This window comes from Pelodiscus sinensis, chromosome 6, assembly GCF_052426305.1.
Source record: "Pelodiscus sinensis isolate ZL-2025 chromosome 6, ASM5242630v1, whole genome shotgun sequence".
In the NCBI taxonomy this organism is placed as follows: Eukaryota; Metazoa; Chordata; order Testudines; family Trionychidae; genus Pelodiscus; species Pelodiscus sinensis.
In genome coordinates this window covers 91,186,030-91,205,789 of record NC_143057.1, presented here as the reverse complement: position 1 = coordinate 91,205,789, position 19,760 = coordinate 91,186,030, and the positions used below count along the sequence as shown (strand labels likewise).

Genomic DNA, 19,760 nt, shown 5'->3' with positions numbered 1-19,760 from the left:
TGACTGAAAAATCATCCTGTGACTCACCATATCCCACAATACTTCAGGTACAAAAGATTGTGGGACTTAAGTAATGGATACCTTTTTGGTCACTAGGCATGTCAGATCTAATAGTGTGAGTAGAGTAGAGACTGTGGTGCTGGTGTGGGGGTAGTGGACTTCTCACCTGTACAGGCTTGGCTCCAGAGCAGAGGAAGCATTGTTTGTATGGGTTGTCGAACCTGCTTCAGTTCTCCATGCAGTGGTGTTCCCCTTGGGCCTAAGGCAGAATTATATGCAGGGAAGGGAGAGTAGAAGAAATGCTTTGCGATTGGGTAGAAAGGGGACAGATGGTAGCAGAAGCAGAGAGAAGGGTAAGAATTGAGCCACTGTTGTTTTAAATAGTTTTCAGCATGATGTAACCCACCAGGTGCATTCTTGTTCTCCACTTCAGGATCAAGCTCTTCCAGTTGAGCAGTGCTATAGCATGGCATTTAAATGGTATAGCAGAGCAGCTCAAGTCTGTACACACCAAGTACAGCATGAAAAGCTGAATAATGGGGTATCCAGATTGGTAGCAGTGGTAAAAAGGTGGAGCCTAAGAATCAATACAAAGAAAAACAAGATGATCTGAGATTTTTGTGGGGGAAGGAGAGTGGAGACAGAGTTGTTCAGATGTAAAATTGATATAGTGAGGTGAGCCAGTGGAGAGGAAAATAGAAAGGTGAGACGTGCCCACTGCTGGGAAAGTAATTTGGTACATCAAACAAAAATGTGCCCTTTCAAGCCAAATTTCTTTTCATATTGTTTGCTCTTGTACATAAGAACGGCCGTACTGGGTCAGACTAAAGGTCCATCTAGCCCAGTATCCTGTCTACCATTAGTGGCCAGCACCAAGTGCCCCAGAGAGGGTGGACCGAAGACAATGATCAAGCAATTTGTCTCCTGCCATCCCTCTCCAGCCTCTGACAAACAGAGGCCAAGGACACCATTTTATCCCCTGGCTAATAGCCTTTTATGGACCTAACCTCCATGAAATTATCTAGCTTCTCTTTAAATTCTATTATAGTCCTAGCCTTCGCAGCCTCCTCTGGCAAGGAGTTCCACAGGTTGACTACACGCTGTGTGAAGAAGAACTTTCTTTTATTAGTTTTAAACCTGCTACCCATTAATTTCATTTGGTGTCCTCTAGTTCTTCTATTTAGGGAACTAATAAATAACTTTTCTTTATCGGCCCTCTCCACACCACTCATGATTTTATAGACCTCTATCATATCCCTGCTCAGTCTCCTCTTTTCTAAACTGAAAAGTCCCAGTCTCTTTAACCTCTCCTCATATGGGACTCGTTCCAAACCCCTAATCATTTTAGTTGCCCTTTTCTGAACCCTTTCCAAGGCCAAAATATCTTTTTTGAGGTGAGGAGACCACATCTGTACACAGTATTCGAGATGTGGGCATACCATAGTTTTATACAGGGGCAGTAAGATATTCTGGGTCTTATTTTCTATCCCTTTTTTAATAATTCCTAGCATCCTATTTGCCTTTTTGACCACCGCTGCACTCTGTGTGGAAGTTTTCAGAGAACTGTCCATGATAACTCCAAGATCTCTTTCCTGATTTGTCGTAGCCAAATTAGCCCCCATCATACTGTACCTATAGTTGGTGTTATTTTTCCCCGATGTGCATTACTTTACACTTATCCACATTAAATTTCATTTGCCATTTTGTTGCCCAGTCTCTTAGTTTGGTGAGATCTTCTTGGAGTCCCTCACAGTCTGCTTCTGTCTTGACTATCCTAAACAGTTTTGTATCCTCTGTAAACTTTACTACCTCACTGCTTACCCCTTTCTCCAGATCATTTATGAATAAGTTGAAAAGGATTGGTCCCAGGACTGACTCTTGGGGTACACCACTAGTTACCCCTCTCCAATCGGAAAATTTACCATTTATTCCTACCCTTTGTTTCCTGTCTTTTAACCAGTTCTCAATCCAAGAAAGGACCTTCCCACTTATTCCATGGCCATGTAATTTACACAAGAGCCTTTGGTGAGGGACCTTGTCAAAGGCTTTCTGAAAATCCAAGTATACTACATCTACTGGATCCCCCTTGTCCGCATGTTTGTGAACCCCTTCAAAGAACTCTAACAGATTAGTAAGACAGGATTTCCCTTTACAGAAACCATGTTGACTCTTGTCCAACAAATTATGTTCTTCTATATGCTTCACAATTTTATTCTTTACTATTGTTTCGACTAATTTGCCCGGTACTGAAGTTGTAGTAAGGGAATAACATGTTTCTTCACTAGCAGCATGAAGTGCTGGCGCTACAGCAGGCCTAGGCAAAACAATCTGTCTGTGGACGCAGCAGGGAACCCCCAGGCAGTCTCTCCTGCTTGACCTGCTCCTGCACACTGAGCAGAAAAGTGGCTGTGGGGCATTGTTTTTCACAAATTGTGAGCAGGGAGGGGGGAGTGGTGCCTTATGACGGCTCCAGTCCCTAGCACAATCCTGTTGGCCGCTTCTGGCCAATGGAAGCTACCTGTTTCTAAAATAGGCAGTGCGCAAAGCACCAATCCCTCCTCCCCTCAGGCTCTTAGTCACTAAGAACATGGCCATGCAGCTTGTGGGGAGGCAGGGGGCAGGCTCCCCAGAAACATGCTGGGCTACTGGCCTGAAGTATTACTGATAAGTGTCCTGGCCAGACCCTGCATCTGGCATCCCAATCTGTCCCCTCCACTCCTACTCCCCTACCCAACATAACCCAAACCCTCTGCCCCCTCCTGAGTCTATACCCCCTCCCACATACTGTATCCCAATCCTCTGCCCGAGATCACAATCCCCTCTTGCCTTGGGTCACAATGTAAACCTCTGCACTAGGTCACTTCACAAACCCCTGCACTGTAATCCCTTGCCCTAGGTTACATCTGCACCCCAATCCTGTCCCTTGGGTCACAACTGCCTCTTTCACCCAAACTCTGACCCTAAAAAGGTTCCCCATCCATGCCATATATAAAGATGGTGTTGAAACCTTTTGTGTTGGATATAATATTTTCCTTTATTTAAAAATGAAGCCTGGACAACAAGTCACCAAGTGGGACCCAGCCCCCATCTGGCCACAGTATCATAACACTCCTGCACCCCAACCCTGAGCCCATCATATACCTGAACCCCCTGCCCTGAGCCCCTCATATGCACATCCGCAAACTCCTGCACCTCACACATCTCTAGTCTCCTACCATAACACTCCTGCACCTCTCCTCCCCACACACGAACCCTGAGCCCATCATATACCTCAATAGCCTTCCATGAGTTCCTAAAACCCCCACATTCCCAGACTCCTGCACCCCCACATTCCAAACTTCTTGCCATAAGATTGACAGATGCGTGCATGAAGCTGGATTTGACAAATTATAATGTGAACTTCAAAATAATGTGTGAAAAGATGCAGCAGTAGCAGTCCCATTAAATAAAGTCTGTGAGTACAATATTTCATTTATGCTATTATTAATCATCATGCCAATTATCAATAATATTAAGTTGTATATTTTTGTCATGCAAATGAGCATTCTTATACAGCTCTTCGTTGACCACTTGTTCTGAATTTTGATGTACAGGCAGTCCCCGGGTTACGTACAAGATAGGGACTGTAGGTTTGTTCTTAAGTTGAATTCGTACTTAAGTCAGAACTGGCATCCAGATTCAGCCGCTGCTGAAACTGACCAGCGGCTGACTACAGGAATCCTGAGGCAGAGTTTCTCTGCCCCAGACTTCCTGGAATCAGCCGCTGATCAGTTTCAACGGCAGCTGAATCTGGACGCCTGGGACAGAGCAGCTGGGGCGCTGCCGGGTAGGTCCAGTAGCGCCAAGGAGCCTGGTCTGCTGGGGGCGGGGGGCTGCACTAGCTGCGCGCCCCCCGCCCCCCCAGCAGACCAGGGAGACGCGGGCGGTGGGACCGAGATGCACCGCTGTCCCGCCGCCCGCGTCCTCCGCGGCTTTGCTCCGCATCTCCCTGGTCTGCTGGACCCCCATCCCCCTCCGCAGCAGACCAGGGAGACGCGGAGCAGCTTTTCTCGCCCCAGAGGACGTGGGCGGCGGGACCGTGGCGCGTCTGGGCGGTCCCGCCGCCCGCATCCTCCGGGGCGAGAAAAGCCCCGTTCGTAAGTACGGATCCGACATAAGTCAGATCCGCGTAACCTGGGGACTGCCTGTAGTTTGGTTCTTTGGTTTGAAAAGGTTGCGGACTCCTGCCTTAGAGAATAATAAAAAAATATATAGTATCATGAGCTTTTGTGGGCAAAACCCACTTCTTCAGATGACCTGTTCAGGGTTTTTTTTCCACTGCAGCTCTGTCTTGGGTAAAATACTTGTTCTGCTAGCTTCCAAACAGAAGAAGTTTCTGGTGGAACAAGTTCCAGTAACACCTCAGGAAGCTTTGGAAAAACACCTCAGGAAGCTTTTGTAGTGTTAATTAGTTCAATTATTCAGTGCTACTGGCTGATGGTTAGCTTAATTTGCTCTTGAATTTTCTAATATTAGAGTATATTATGTTGCCCTAGACTAGAGAATTGAACTGCTAGGTTCTTAGCTCTATAAAGTTATCAGATTTGTGCATTGTATTTAATGCACCTTAGAACATATAAGAACTTGGTTAGATGGTTCTAATGAGTGAATCCAGTCTACCAAAATAGACTTCTTATCCTTCTCCCTTTCACTATGAAGTCTCTTTCAACAGACCTTAGAATTGCTTATATGTACACTACAGTGTACGTTTTTTTCCTTAAATGGGAGTATAGGGAGCCTCATTTCAACTATTTTTAACATAAATGTTTTTTCTAGAAATTAGAGATGTTAAATATCGGTTAACTGAATAGTCGAGTAACTGCACAAATTCTTATTGGTTACTCAACTAGTCTATAGTCCCTGGAGGGTGGAGCTGGCAGCCAGTGCACTCCAGCCCTACTCCCAAGGAGCCCCCTTCCACTCCGTGCTGGGCAGCGTGGGGTGCCAGGTGGGAGCTGATCCATGAAGAGAGCCAATTTAAAAATCAGCTCCCTTCACGGTCTGGATGCCTGTCACCCTGTGCTGCTACCTCTGATACAGGGGTGACAGCAGCCCCTGTTGGGGGGTGGGACTGAGGTCCTGGATTCAGTGTGAGCCAGAACTGAACTGGGCTGCCTGCCCGTCCACTTCTTAATAACACTTTAAATGTAGACCCACGCCGGGGTTGGATCCTAGACCCATTGCAAGCCAGGGCTGAGACAGGCTGCTGGCCAGTCTGCTAAAAAATGTCCTAGCGGGGCGGAGGGGGGAAGTGCACGTAGTCTATAGCATTAACCTATAAGCTTTTGCTTATCAGTTAATCGACTACACTATTACATTCCTACTAGAAATACTACTGATGATTAGAAAATTTATCCACATTCCACTTTTCTCTGTTTATATTAATTTTAAACAGATTTAAAGACTAAGCAGGCCTCCTTAATGTTCTTTATTCAAATCTCACCAATTCTGATGAGCATCCTTTAAGGTTTTGAGGTCTGCTCCATTCCTGTAGGTAGAACACCTTTCTCAGATTAAGACAAATATTATTGGATGAAATACAGATGTTTATATTTTTGCATGTTAGGTTGTCACAAATCATATTTACCTCTCTCCCTCTCCCACCCACCCTAAACCCAGACTTGAGTATAGTACAAATTGTATCTCTTACTTGATTTGATACATGTAAGAAATGAAGCTGTATTATGGCTCTCTGTTGGAATTTAAAATTAAGCCGAAGTTTTAATATGCTGGTCTAAAATTATATTTAAAGTTTTCATAGTGCTCTCGTTTTTCAAAGTTTGTGTACAAACCGTCTAATCTAGATTACCCTGTTGAAAAAAGAAAAGTGTCATCAGAAGACTATAATATATACCAAAAACTAATGGACAATATGAGTTATAATTTTAGCAAAACATTCCAGAACAGTATTGTTCCCTACATGTAAATATATTCTTCATGGTGGTTATATTTCATATATTTTCAGTTCTTTGATTCTGAATTCTCTGTATGCTTTGTGTTGCCATGTTTGGCATGATTACTATCTCAGCTTGGTTTATTTTCCATGTTTCTGTAAGAACAGTTTTCTGTAAGGTTTCAATTTTGAATAAGAAACCACACACAAAGCAAAGAGGATTTTATTGATTTATTACTAAAGATAAAATCAAGAATTCTAAACAGTGTTCGTTTTTCTAGTGTCTCCACATTTGGTTCAAGGACATATTTACAACCTATGGATACTCGTCAGTATTTATATTGCTTAAAACCCAAGCAGGAATTTGCAGAGAAAGCTGGAGTGATTAAAGGTGTAACAGTAATTGGAAAACTAGATATTGTATGGAAGACGAACTTAGGAGAACGGGGAAGGTTGCAGACCAGCCAGCTTCAGAGAATGGTAGGTCTTTTACAATCATAAAATTCATTTTCAAAATGACTGAGTGATGAACTGAAGACTTAAACCATGAAAGAAAAGAGTTCAAGTGCTTGCACGCTAACTGAACTTATTCTGAATTCAACTTGTGTGTTTATACTTCACACACATTTTTGGAAAACTCTCATATACATTTTCAGGGAAGAATTGCTCTGTGAAGTGTGAAAAAATCATGTTCCCTGAAATAGAGAAACTAAATAATAATACTAGGTTTTCTGACCTGTTGGTATAGAAGAGGCAAAATTCCTTTCACTTGATGTTTTACTTGTATATCAATAGTATAAAACATGCCCATTTTTGATACATCGAACCACACAACAGATCATGAAGTTAGAATTGCAAGAACAAAGCATTTAATTTACCAAAGTACCAGAGAGTGAAGAAAAATTAGTCCCTTGATTGGAATTTGCCAATGTATTTAAGAATAGTTCTTGTCTTTAAATATGGCTCCTCTTATCTCTCAGATCTACTCGGTGTGTGCATTGGACTCGTCTGTTTCCTTAAGCAGAAAATAATCAACAATTTTAATAAAAATAGTTTTTATATTTTACTCTTCTTGGCCATTGTAGCCAACACTTCAAAAAGGAGTGGATTCTTTTCCATCTGGTGGTTCATCAACAGTTGCTTACAAGTTCTTATTACAGGACCAATCAGCCAGCTGTGCCACCTCACTGTGTGTTTACTAGGCAACACAAAGAGTTAAATTTGTCTTGCAGCAGCACATTATTGAAGGTGGTGGGTTCTTCCTTACCTACATACCAACTTGCATCATAGGCTGCACTTTGCAGAACTAGGTGTCAGGAAAAAAAGTTTCTTTGTGACCAGTTGTTTGCAGTGGTGCTGTAGCTATGCTGGCCTCAAGATATGAACGAGACAAGGTAGGTGAGGTAATATCTTCTGTTACTCGACAATGCAAGCTTTTGAGGCCCACAGAGTTCTTAAACTTAAAAGCTTGTACCTTCCGTCACCAAAAGATGGTCCAATAGAAGAGGGGTTTGCAAACTATGGGTAGCGACCCAATACTAGGTCATAGAATGTCAGGCACTGGGTCTCATTGCTGCAGGGTGATCAGTGGGGGTGCTAAGGCAGGCTACCTGCATATCCTGGCACCACAGAGTGTGCTGCACCCCTGAAGTGGCTGGCAACAGGCCCAGCTCCTAGGTTGGGGGGGGAGGGGAGAGGAGGGCACAGGGCTCCGCACATTGCCCCTGCCCTGAGTTCTAGCTCTGCACTCCAATTGGCTCAGAACCTGCTGCCAGCCACTTCCGAGGTGCAGCATGGTCTGCGGTGCCAGGAGAAGCAGGAAGCCTGCTTTAACATCCCAGCAGCACTGCTGACCAGGAGCCAATCAAGGTAAGCCCCTTCTTCCCTAGCTCTGCCCCCTTTCCAAAGCTCTCATCCTCAACCCCACTCTGAAGTCCACACTTTAGTCAAACTATATTGGGTTGCAAGCATGAATAATTTTCTTCAGCTGGGTCATGAGGTAAAAAAAATTTTAAACCACTGCAATAGAAGGTTACCTCACCTAACTTGCCTCGTTGTAAACCAAATACATCTGATACGGAATCAATGGGGGACAGACCTGAAATATAGCATTACCTTTTTGAGTCACTTAGAAATTCACACTGAATTTTTGTTTTGTTTTGTTTTGTTTGTTTTGTTTGTTTGTTCTTTTCATTGTAACCTCAATGTACAGTTACATCAAGCATTTCTTCCCCCCTCCATCCAGCTGGAAATTGTCCCATCTGTACGCTCTTTTTGTCTAATAACTGTGTGCCAGTATTTCATAGATGTTGATATGTCTCATCACTAGAATGTCATGGGTATACTGATGAAACTCTAGCTTGTCTGCTATATCTTCTTGTGTTAGTCAACAAACTCTCCCCACTCTTAGCCTACCTTGTTGCTAATTTCTCTTTAAGACAGACTCTTTTCCCATAAAACAGACTTTACCCACCTAAAGTCAGGATTCTTTTATTTTTCTCTCCTGCCTCATTGGAGACTTACTTTGGTAATCAGATTACCTACAGTATCTTAACTCCAGCTGCTTGTACTTGAAAATCCAGTGGTACTGCTCACTTTGCTCTTCAGTGAGCATATGGAAACCAAAGCTGACTATTTAATAAATCTTGACATTTTGGAGACTGACTTGCTTCTATTTCATCATTGTAAGCCAGTGGTTCACAGTACCCCTCTTTCTAATGATAGCTGTGAGGCGTTTTCTGCACTTAGCTATTTCAAATGTACATGCTGCTTGGCTCCCAAATGTCTCATTTTTCTCTCTCATTAGAACCTGACTCCCACGCTTCTCTCCTTTGACCTTTTGTCCCATCAAACTACTACTTTGCTAGATTCCTCTTCAATCATTAGTTTTCTCCTTCTAACCTAATTTTATTCTTTCTTACTCCTGTCATCACTTAATGAGAGTTTTGCCATTGACTCCAGTGGGTCCAAGATTTCTATCAATATCTGCTGGTTTTCACCTTAATTCTTAGCCACTGTTTTTAATCCCCTTCTGTAAATATTTATTTAACCTTTCTTGCTTGCTAAATAGTCTTACGTAGACATATGATTTTCCAAATAAGGTTCTAGAAAGGCTAGTGTTTTCTCTTCTTGGTGCCCTGTTGTAGAACAGTTTGGCTTTGCTCTCTGTCACGGTACTTACATTGCCCTTCTCTGGGTGGTGAATGATGTTCCAATTTCTGTGTGGCTTTACAGAATACAAAAGTACCTCAAGCAGAAAACTGGTGACTAACTGAATTCACGTACTTAATGGTACTTTAATTTCTGAAAGGGAAATCTTCCCTTCCATTATCTTGTATCCTAAGCCTTTACTTGTGGCCTGTTCTCATTCTGGAATGTCTCATTGTTCACTTCAACTTTAGATGTTTTGTGTGTGATCTCTGTCTTTCTCTCACTCTCACTCACTCACACATCAAATTTGTGTTCCAGTCTTAATTTTGTAAAATACTGCTAGACTTTAACATTCTCTTGCTGAATAACTGCTGTTTTTCTTAGTCTCTGTTATTGAGAGGCTAGAATACTGTCAGGAACTCTGCTAATTTGGGGCTAGCAACCAAATTAGCTTGAGTGAACCCAATATATCCTCACTAAGTGACTGCGCTCTCTACTTGGTCAGGAGAACCAAAGGATGATCATGTAAGCTTTTAAAAACAGCAGTATAGTGACTGCTTAATGCGTTCCAAACCCACAGCTGCATCAGACCTGATTGCTATCTAACCCTTCCTATCTAACCCTTCCTCTATCTCTAACCTGTTTAACTCCGTTCCTTGACTCTGCTTACCTATAAACTTTACATTCCTAACTCCTGGCTCTGACTGTTGGCTTATCACCTGACTACAACTCCAGCTTTGCCGTCTGATTCTGCTCTAGCCAATAGGACACACTACCTCCTCCTTGATTTATGACACAGTTCTATGGCCAACCTGCCTATTTTATGAAATAGGATCAGATTCTTTCCTTCCTCACCTTCACTAGATTCCTATCTCCTAACCCAAATGAAAACATTTGATGAATCATTTCATCCTTCTTTCCTCTCTTTTGCCTTTTACACCTCTTCCCCTCAAATCATGTAAGTTAGAGATTGCCCTTTTTCACAGCTGCTTCATTGATTTGGAATTCTCCCTTAACTCTTTAAAGAGCCAAAACACAGCTGCTTGAGTGCTACTTTGTTCAAGACTAGCTTTCCTTGCACATCTGCACTTTTTAAATGAATTCTCCTTCTTTTCGTTACGTAGGCCTTTCAGCCTTCCAGGAAGTAGGCATTCCCTGCTCTGTGAATCATTCTTTTTTCATTATTTATCGGTAAAATGTTCTGTGGTACTGTATGAAGGATGCCATATGAAAAGTTACATTTCATATGGGAAAACTTAGAATAAACCTACCAATTTATTTAAAATAGTGGTAGAAATGTAGCCGTGTTAATCTGGTGCAGCTGAAACAAAAAACAGGACTGTGCTACACAGTCCAATTTATTTAAGTGCTTCATCTCTGAGCTTTGGGAGAGGGAGGAGAAAAGGAGGTAGGAATGGATAGTTAAGGCTTTTGGAAATAGAGCATAGAGTTCTTTATTTCCAGATTTCTGGCTTGAATTCAGACCAAACAGGTAGTAACCAAAGCCTCTGCCATATGATGTGTAGTCAGTGAGCTATGCTAAAATGTCTTGGGTCTCAATCCAAATGGTAATGAACAAGTATCAACATCAAATGCCAGCCTAGCTGGATCAACTGTGTTAATGGGATAGCGTGGGGAAGTGTATATTTCCATTGCTCACTCTCCCTTACTTGCTTTTGAGCACAACAAAGATATTCAGTCTCAAAGTAAAATGACTCCTTTCCAAAATCGTATGTTCACGTTCAAAACTTAAATTAAGAAATTGGAAAACTTAATTATAAAGTGTATACTTAAGATGGTTTTTTTTCCCTAATAGTTTTCACCCATCCTAACTTAGAAAGAAAAATGAAAATAATTTTTTTTTTTTAGATTTCTTAGGCCACATCTACACTAGCATTTACGTTGGCAAAATGATTGTCCAGATGTGTGGAAAAAACATTCCTGGAGCTAGCGATGTTAAAATTAATCAAAAAGTTGATGGAATTTCCATCGACTATTTGATTAGTCGATAAGGGTGCTGGCATGTTGAAATGTAGCAAGAGCCTGCCCAACTGTTGCTACATTTCAAAGGCAGAAGTGCCACATGGCATTCCCCCTTTGAAATGTAGCAGAGATTGAAACACCACATGGAGGCTGGGGCCAGCGGGAAATCCTTCGCTGACTTTGGGCTCCATGCAGCGCTTCCACTTTGAAATATACAAGAGCCTCCGCTGGCCGTGGACTCCATGCGGTGTTTCAGTCTTTGAAATGCAGAAGAGCCCCAGCTGGGGCTCTTGTACGTTTCAAAGGAGCTCCCCCCAGCACTCCCTCCTCTTTTCCCCTGCCCCTTGCTGCCTCTTTCTGATAAAGGCAGAAAGTGTGGGGGGGGGGGGGAGCGACTAGTTGATAAGCAACTAGCTTATTGGATAGTCAACTAGTCACTTGCATCACTACCTGGAGTGACATGTTTTTTTTCCAGCATCAGCACTTTTATGCAAGTGCTATGTCAGTGGGAGATGTTCTTCCACAGGCATAACTACCACCACTTATTGAGCTGGTTTGATTGTTGATGTGAGAGCTCTCACTGGTCACCCTAACTTGGCCACATTAGCAATCCTACAGCAGCACAGTTGTATGGATACAGCTATGCCCCTGTAAATGTAAACATGACCTTAGTCTAAACTTAACTAGATTAAATGAAAACTCAGTGTAATACTTGAGCTTTAACAATCATTTGAAAAGCTAACTGTTCTTATACCTCTGCAGGCCCCAGGTTATGGTGACGTAAGACTTTCTTTGGAGACAATACCAGATACTGTGAATCTGGAAGAGCCTTTTGACATTACATGTAAAATAACAAATTGCAGGTAATATCAATTGGTTTTTGAGCTTTTCTGATTGATAGGAGAAGTTTGGTTTCTTTAACACCTGCTACTAAAATCAGTTTTGTGTGTGTGTGTGTACACCACATTGCTACTCTTTGTTGTTTGAAATAATGTTTACAGTAAAGTGATCATAAAGTTAAAATTCCACCAAAGCGTGCTGGTGACACTACTGGAATGGTGCCAGAATTCTGTGATGGAGGTCTGTAACTGCAATTTTATACGGATATAAGAGTTAAGTTACAAAACAACTTACATTATTAGCATAAATATAAACACTAAGTTAAACTACTTCACCAACTACTTTCCTGAAGAATAAAGACAATTCATAAAGACTTGAATTGTCACTTACTCTGCAATTTTCCAGAAGCATTGTTCAGATGTTTTAATCAAATGTATCCAAAACTTGAATATCAAGTAGCCACTTGACATAATGAGTAGTAGTCATGCTATAATAGGATTGTATTAGTACCATTATTTAAATTATGTAATTCTAAGCAGTAACTCAGGCCAGGAACTAAAGGGAAACCATTATTCTGCATTCACCTTTTTTAGTAGTCATTTTGTTCTTGTCCCACGTGTAAATGCTATTATGGCATTCCAGCATAGTTAGTCTCAGGCTACATCTACACTGCCAGCTTTGCTGGCAGTGAGTATACAAATGAGGCATGGATTAGCATATCACCATGCTTCATTTGCATAACTTATGCAAGCTGTTTTTGTGCAAAGGGTTTTTGCGGGGGAGTATGGACGTTTTCTTTTTGAGCAAAAACCCCTTTTCCCGCCAGATTGGTAAACCACCTATTTTGGAGCATAAGGATCTGGCGGGAAAAGGGATTTTTGCGCAAAAATAAAACGTCCACACTACTTTTTTCCTGCAAAAACCCTTTGCACAAAAAGGCTTGCATAAATTATGCAAATGAGGCAGTGATATGCTACTCTGCACCTCATTTGCATACTCACTGCCGGCAAAACCAGCAGTGTAGATGTAGCCTCACTGCACAATTCTTACAAAGTTGCAGAAAATATATTGTGTAACTGAGAAACTTTGAGACTTAATGACTTGTAATGGCTCACCTTAACTTCAGTAATAAACCATTTATATCAGGAGTTTCTAATGCGTGCTAACAGAAACATCAAGCTATTGTACTTCTCCAGGCTTTCTTGAATGTTAAATAATTAGATGTATTCTTTATTGTTTACTTTCATCTAGCAGTGAAAGAACTATGGATCTGGTTTTGGAAATGTGCAATACTAATTCCATTCACTGGTGTGGAGTTTCAGGAAGGCAGCTTGGAAAGCTACACCCCAGTTCATCCCTGCATCTTGCACTTACTCTGTTGTCTTCAGTACAGGGATTACAAGTAAGAGTCATCACACTTGAACCAAATAAAATGTGATACATAGTGGTTATTTTATAATCTCAATAGTGTAAAATTTATTCTTCTGTACTTACTAAACTTTGTACATATCTTTTTCCCATTAGAGTGTCTCTGGCTTAAGACTAACAGACACGTTTTTGAAGAGAACATATGAGTATGATGATATTGCACAAGTCTGTGTAATTTCTTCAAAAGTAAAAGAAGAACATTGAAGAAAAATCTTTTAACAATTTTTCTTGGGTTTCTTGGACCAACTTCCTAAATTTTACATCTGAACAATAGCAAAATCATGTTTAAAATATTCGCAATCAGTATAAGTGTGTTTATTTATTTGTTTGTTCTGTAAGCATTTTTGGAATGTTTTAAAATCTTTTAAAAAGAGAACTATACATATTTTATCTATTTGAAAATAAAATCTTCATAGTCTGAAAATGGAACTGTTGATATTTCTTACACTATCGTATTGAATATGTAGTCATGTAAGAATGAAGTTATCCATTTCCTCATAGCTTAAAATGGCAACCTATTGCAACATTGATTACAGAGCTGCTTTAAATTGAAAGGACTAAGCCTCTAATATCAGGATTGGAGAGCTTCCACTTAATTTAATCCAGCCTGTGGCAAATCTCTGCACTGCAGGTCAGAAGCCCGCAGTATGTCCTTATGGTCACTAGGTGCAGAGGCAATCAAGGAAACTCAATGTACTGTTTCTAGCACCAGCTTTACAACTCCCATTGGCCAGGAATCGCACAGATCTGCCTGGCTCCTCCACTTTGAGACGGCAGCCACTTTTGGGAGTGGTGTGGGGCCATAGTAGGTATAGAGCCTGTTTTTGCTCCACTACACTGCTGACAGGGAGACAATTCAGTTAAGTGCCATTGGTCCAGAATCTGAATCCCCCTCTAACCACCTACTCCAGGTCAGTATCCTTTTCCACACCCTTACTCCCTCCCAGACCCTGCATCCCTAAACTCAGGACTCCAAACCCCATGGCCCCAGCCTGCACCATCCACCCTCATCTGCAGTCCTCAACCCTTCCTACACCCAACCTCCTGCTCAAGCCTGGAGTTCCCTCCTATAACCTAAACCCTTAATTTCTGGCCCTACCCTGCGCCGCCTCATTCCTTCATGGGCCTGGATCTGTGAATGGCCCACAATCGATATTTTTTCTGTAGATCAGTAGACCCTGATACAAAAAAGCTTCTCTGCCTCTGCTTTAAATGGCAAGGTTTTGGATGGGGGTTAGAATCCATTTCTCACGTTTCACCCTTCTCCTGTTAGGACTTTTACCCTTGAGGATTTGTACTTGAACTCTAGCATGCAGGGACCACCCACCTCCAATCTCCCTTTCCAAGACTCCCTGCACATGACTCTGCTATACCCCCTTGGTATCCTAGGATGAGGCACTTTTTCACTATGTGCTGTTAGTAAGCAGCAGTTTTATCTACTGCCTGCTGGAACTCACACACTCCGCAGACTTCAGTCTCTTTGTGCAGGATAATGATACACACACCAACCCAAATCATTGGATACTCTTGGAAATTACCTGGGAAGGGGTTTCCAAAGAGACAGTGTACCCAAAACAACATTACAGTACCAAGGTTTATTTATACTGAGGCCTTAGTAATAAACTTTTGATTGTTTGTTTTAGAGATATCAAGGATGTAAGTGGAAACAACTGGCTATACATATAAGAGAGAATCCTAAATTGACACTTAAGTGTTACCTTTCCTATGTAAGAAAGTAGATTTTTTTTTTTTTTCTCCCAAGGATTGTCTGACAGAGCTGCTGGTTTTCAGCCACAAGCAGAATGCAAACTTTCATGAATATCCCCTGCTCTTCAAGGGGTTTCCTCCATAAATGGATAAGTTTTACTTGTCCCCCCGTTCTAGCCAACTAAGCTTTTGAAATGCCCTTCTGTTTGATCTTTAGTATGCTGAGCCTCATGAAGACTTGGAATGCAGATGTAGCATCTGTTGTGTTTTGGCTTACAATACTTGATATCAGATGGGGATATCAGGTGACTGGACAGTCTTTGGCAGGAAACCCTGTTTGTCAAATCTTACTACATTTTTAGTAGGTACAAAATTCCTTACACCATACATACATAAATTTTTGCAGTACTTATGACCAATGTGTCACCAGCTTTCATTTGAAACCTCCCCCTATTGCTGTTTATTGATAAATATCATAAAATCTGTGTACTGGGTATAGTGAGATGGTTGCGTCTTAAGAAATGCTGACAATAGGGCTGGCACCAATGAGCCTGTCTCACTGTGATTCGCATTTAAGCTCAATAAATTTGATAGCATGATTTATATGTAAAAATCTGACAGTACCTGCTACCTTTGATACACAACTAGAATGAACTATTAGAATTCTTTCCCTAATGGATATTGGAAACTTGTATTTGTACAGTAAACTTATTTTTCCCCAGGGCCTTGTCTTGAGTGACAATTTCTGGTTTACCTTAAGTGGGTCAAGACTATTCCTAAATAAAGAAAAGACCTTCTCTCTGGGTTTCTACAATTTTCCCCAGGCTTATCAACTAGCAACCTTGCCTAGTTTGACATGTCTATTAGAAGTTTCTAAGATTTAACATGTAGGCTGTACTGTTCCTGCACATCTTCACTCTACATGTTGGTTAGAAAGTCAGTAAGGATACGGATGCACTGGTGGGGGAGGGGAGAGTTTCAGAAGAAAGAATGCAAATTGCAGGGCACACTAATCATGTATAACGTCTTGTTTAAGGCAGGCCAAGTTGGGCACTTAAAATCACATGCAGCAGCCATATTGGGTCAGAGCAGTTGTCCACTCAGCCCAGTATCCCAACAGTGGCCAATGTCAGGTGCTTTAGAGGGAATAAACAGAACAGCTTTGATGGTAGCAGTGCAGGAATAAGGGTAGCAATATTGCAGCCTCCGCTACAATAACCTTTTTAAAAAAAAAAAAAATCTTCCACAACTCCTTTTTGGATCAGGGCTGCTATAATTACAATACCATGACATTTCAAACGCCTATGCCCATGAAATTGACCAAAATTTACTGAATTTGGTAGAGCCCTACTTACTAGCTATTGATGGTCATATCCTCAACTTAGGATTTTTTTTTTAAAAATAGCTATTAGGCTTGGCTTCACAACATCCTCTGGCAAACAGTTCCACAGCTTGACTGTTTTGTGTGTTTTAAACCTGTTGCCTATTAATTTTGTTATGAATAAATGCTTATTTACTTTCTTCAGTCATGATTTATAGACTAATCATATTCCCCCTTAGTCACCTCTTCAAATTTTACAAACTTTCCTGTCTAATCGTTCCTTATTTCACTAATCCTGTTGATAAAGGTTGGCACAGATGGAGTAATGTGAAGGGTCAAAATATCTAACCTTAAAAATTCATTTTTAATCAACAATGGAAAACCATGAGAATTTCATCTTGTTACACAATCAGCCAAACCAGTATAGTGGGACTGTGCTTCCAGTCTTAGCCCCACTGTAATTACTGATACCTTCTAAACATAGAGAGCCAAGTCTGGACCTTTGACCCTTAAATTCACTCAGCTTCCCCTCCCCCCATATATAAGCAACATTGATCTCTCACTTTAGCAAAAGCTAAACAACAGCAGTTAAATACTATTATGTGCTTCATAAATTTTAGTTAGTTAATAGAGGGTAACATGCTCTCATGTCATCCACCAAAACTACTTAACCCCCGGCCACCTCCAAAATTAGAATCTAAATACCTTTAAATTGATCTTGTAAAATGTAACTTAGGTATCAGATACAGAAATGATAGGGCTTGTCTACACAGCAAGTTACAGTATGACAAGCCAGGATGTGCCTGTGACTGTATTCAGAGTCTCTCATTGCGCTATAGTAGTGTTCATATGGCAAGTTACAACACTATAAATGTGTTTGTTAGAATCTTATGTCTAACTTCCCACATCAACAAGTCCTTAGAGAAATCAAATTGTGAAACTGTGGTAATTAACTGGTGTTCTTCAGAAGTGATAAGTTTTCTCAAATTGCAGTTACAATTCTTCTTTGCCTTAAACAGGAATGTGCAATTACCAGATTGAAATAGGCAGGTGGAAATAGCTTTATAAGAGGAGCTTGCTGCAATCTTGATAATGGAGGGGCTTCCCTCTCTTGAAATACAAACCCAAAATTGCACTTTAGTTACAGCACCCAACTTAAGAATTTGCTTTATGCTGAAGTGCAACTTTAATTGTGTTTTTTTAGAAAAGGAAATCAGATGAAAATACATTTCCACACCAACCTGTTTTTTGGACATATCTTTTAAGAAAGTGAGTCAAGTCAGCTGTTCATTTTGCAAGATACTTTCCATTTCCCACTGCTTACCACATGAATTTGCTGCTGCACCAATAGTGACACAAAATCAAATAAGTTTTAAGTAGTTTTATTTAGCTCACCAATAAACTGTAATTGGTGTAAAATGAAAGCAATATTTTTAGATTGTGATTTACCACTTAACAGTATGATTTTTTTTCACAGTACACAAGCTCTTTCCTCAATCACTGATTAAAACAATGTGAACAGTGTACTCTACAGAGTGACAAAATACATTTTAGCACGAAGCAAAACTTCCTGGATGGGCATTTCAGTGTTGTACTTTATTAAGCTATGAAGTCCCAGCTGCAAAACATAATAGACTACTGCAAGTTTTGTACGGTCAATTATAGCATGTTTCTGCATTAGGTAATGTAATCAAAACTGTAAAAACAAGCATTTTTGTTCCAGCTGCTGGAATAAGACTCACATTCTAAATAGTGCAATCTGTGAAATGGAAGTTATGACTCCTAATAAGCACAGTTCCAAGAGTACAGTTCATAGCATTAGTGATGATTACTTAGGAACAGTTTATGACATGTCTAGCTCTAATAGAATACAGAATACTCAGTAGCTATATGTACATATAACCACATGCAGAAAGAGTGGCTTTTTGAACCCCTACAGCCAACCTTTGTTTGTATAATTGTTAATATGGAGATATATCATCTCATGGAACTAGAAGGGACCTTGAGAGGTCATCAAGTCCAGTCCCTTCCCTCACAGCAAGACCAAGTACCATCCCTGACAGATTTGCCCCAGACCCCTAAATGGCCCCTCAATGATTGAACTCACAACCCTGGGTTTAGCAGGCCAATGTTCAAACCACTGAGCTATCCCTTAGCCACAGTTAACAATCATAACAGAAACTCAGCTACAAAAGGCTTTAGTAGGAAAGGGTAAGAAAAATCAAATTAAATTTAGTGTAAAAAAGACTGGAATTCGACTGTGGAGATGCTGAAATCTGAAGGGGTGAAATATAGTAGAAAATACACTATGGGTACAGGGACAGTTTAAAGTGCGTTTTATATAAAAAATCTGCCAACTGATTTTTCCATGTGTGTAGATTCTTAATGTAACTACAGGTTGAACCAATCTAGTCTGGCGCACACTGGTTCAGCAAACATCCATGGTCCGGCATGATTTTAGTTAGGCGGATATCCACTGATGGCTGTGGCCAAGTTTCCTGTGGTCCCATAAAGTTTGTTTATAGCCACCAGCGTGCTGTACTGTTATTTAGTTCTAATTTAGCCCAAATGTCTTCTAAGAGCCCAGTAAGCAGTGGAAGTGTTGGTAATGCTACTAGACAATATTGACCTTTCATAGTCCAGCAAATTCTCTGGTTTGACACCAGGAAGGTCCTGAGGGTGCCAGATTAGAGTGGTTCAACCTGTATATTGCTTGGAACTTAATCAATTTTCAATATTTTTTAATAAAAGCAATAATCTTTTTAGTAAAATCAATCTGCCCACATGGCAGTTTATTAATTACCTGAACTATAACTGAAAAAAGCAATATACATTAGCTAGTTCTTCCCAATTTAGACAGCCAGTCTAGGCACTTCTTTTCATGTGGTTAGGCCAATAAAACAGATTAGCAATTATTCAATTTAGAACAGTGATGTGGTTGCCTAATGCTTCCAACGAACTCCAATCATTAATGAGCATGTAGTGCAATTTTAAATAGCATTATTTTTACAAAAAAACTAATATTCTAATTCATGATGTAGTAGTTATTTAATGAATAAAATGTAAAGTGTTCTATGCAATGGATGTTAATCTGAGATTCTTGTCTGGATTTGAAGACAACTTTTCACCTCATCTCACTGGGGACACAGCTGAAAATTTACCCCAGGCAATATGCAGCCTGACAAAATTGGGACATTTTCCTCTTCCCATCACAAAAGAGGATCCTGCTTTAGTTCCAAATTCTGACCTAGCTTACATTCTGGGCAGTGTCCCCTCATTAGCTCTAAGTGAAGACACTTTGTATGCCAATAAGAGAGCTTCCCCCATCAGCATAGATACTCAATCTTCCCAAGAGGCAGTACCTACATTAATGGGAGAATAGTGCTGTCTACATGAGAA

The 19,760-nt window shown here is 40.8% G+C and overlaps 2 protein-coding genes across 9 annotated transcripts in view; one reads left to right on the top strand and one right to left on the bottom strand.

Annotated features, from left to right (window-relative positions):
* Window positions 1-16,508, top strand: part of LOC102463542 (trafficking protein particle complex subunit 13) — a 46,887-nt gene extending 30,379 nt beyond the window's left edge. For 3 of the 5 annotated variants that reach the window (XM_006117014.5, XM_006117012.5, XM_075932388.2), the window contains 4 exons: window positions 6,214-6,412; window positions 11,828-11,928; window positions 13,157-13,307; window positions 13,430-16,508. In XM_006117014.5, coding sequence (XP_006117076.2) covers window positions 6,214-6,412; window positions 11,828-11,928; window positions 13,157-13,307; window positions 13,430-13,537 — 559 coding nt within the window. In that variant the 3' untranslated portion in view covers window positions 13,538-16,508. The remainder of the gene's footprint in view (window positions 1-6,213; window positions 6,413-11,827; window positions 11,929-13,156; window positions 13,308-13,429) is intronic. The other 2 variants (XM_006117015.5, XM_006117013.5) reach the window with 1 other exon arrangement.
* SGTB (small glutamine rich tetratricopeptide repeat co-chaperone beta) overlaps window positions 1-19,760 on the bottom strand; it is a 70,478-nt gene that overhangs the window by 8,880 nt on the left and 41,838 nt on the right. For 3 of the 4 annotated variants that reach the window (XM_014570421.4, XM_014570420.4, XM_075932389.2), the window contains exon 11: window positions 167-259. The exons of the other annotated variant lie outside the window; for it this stretch is intronic. In XM_014570421.4, the coding sequence (XP_014425907.1) occupies window positions 167-259 (93 nt within the window). The remainder of the gene's footprint in view (window positions 1-166; window positions 260-19,760) is intronic. 4 annotated transcript variants of the gene reach the window in all.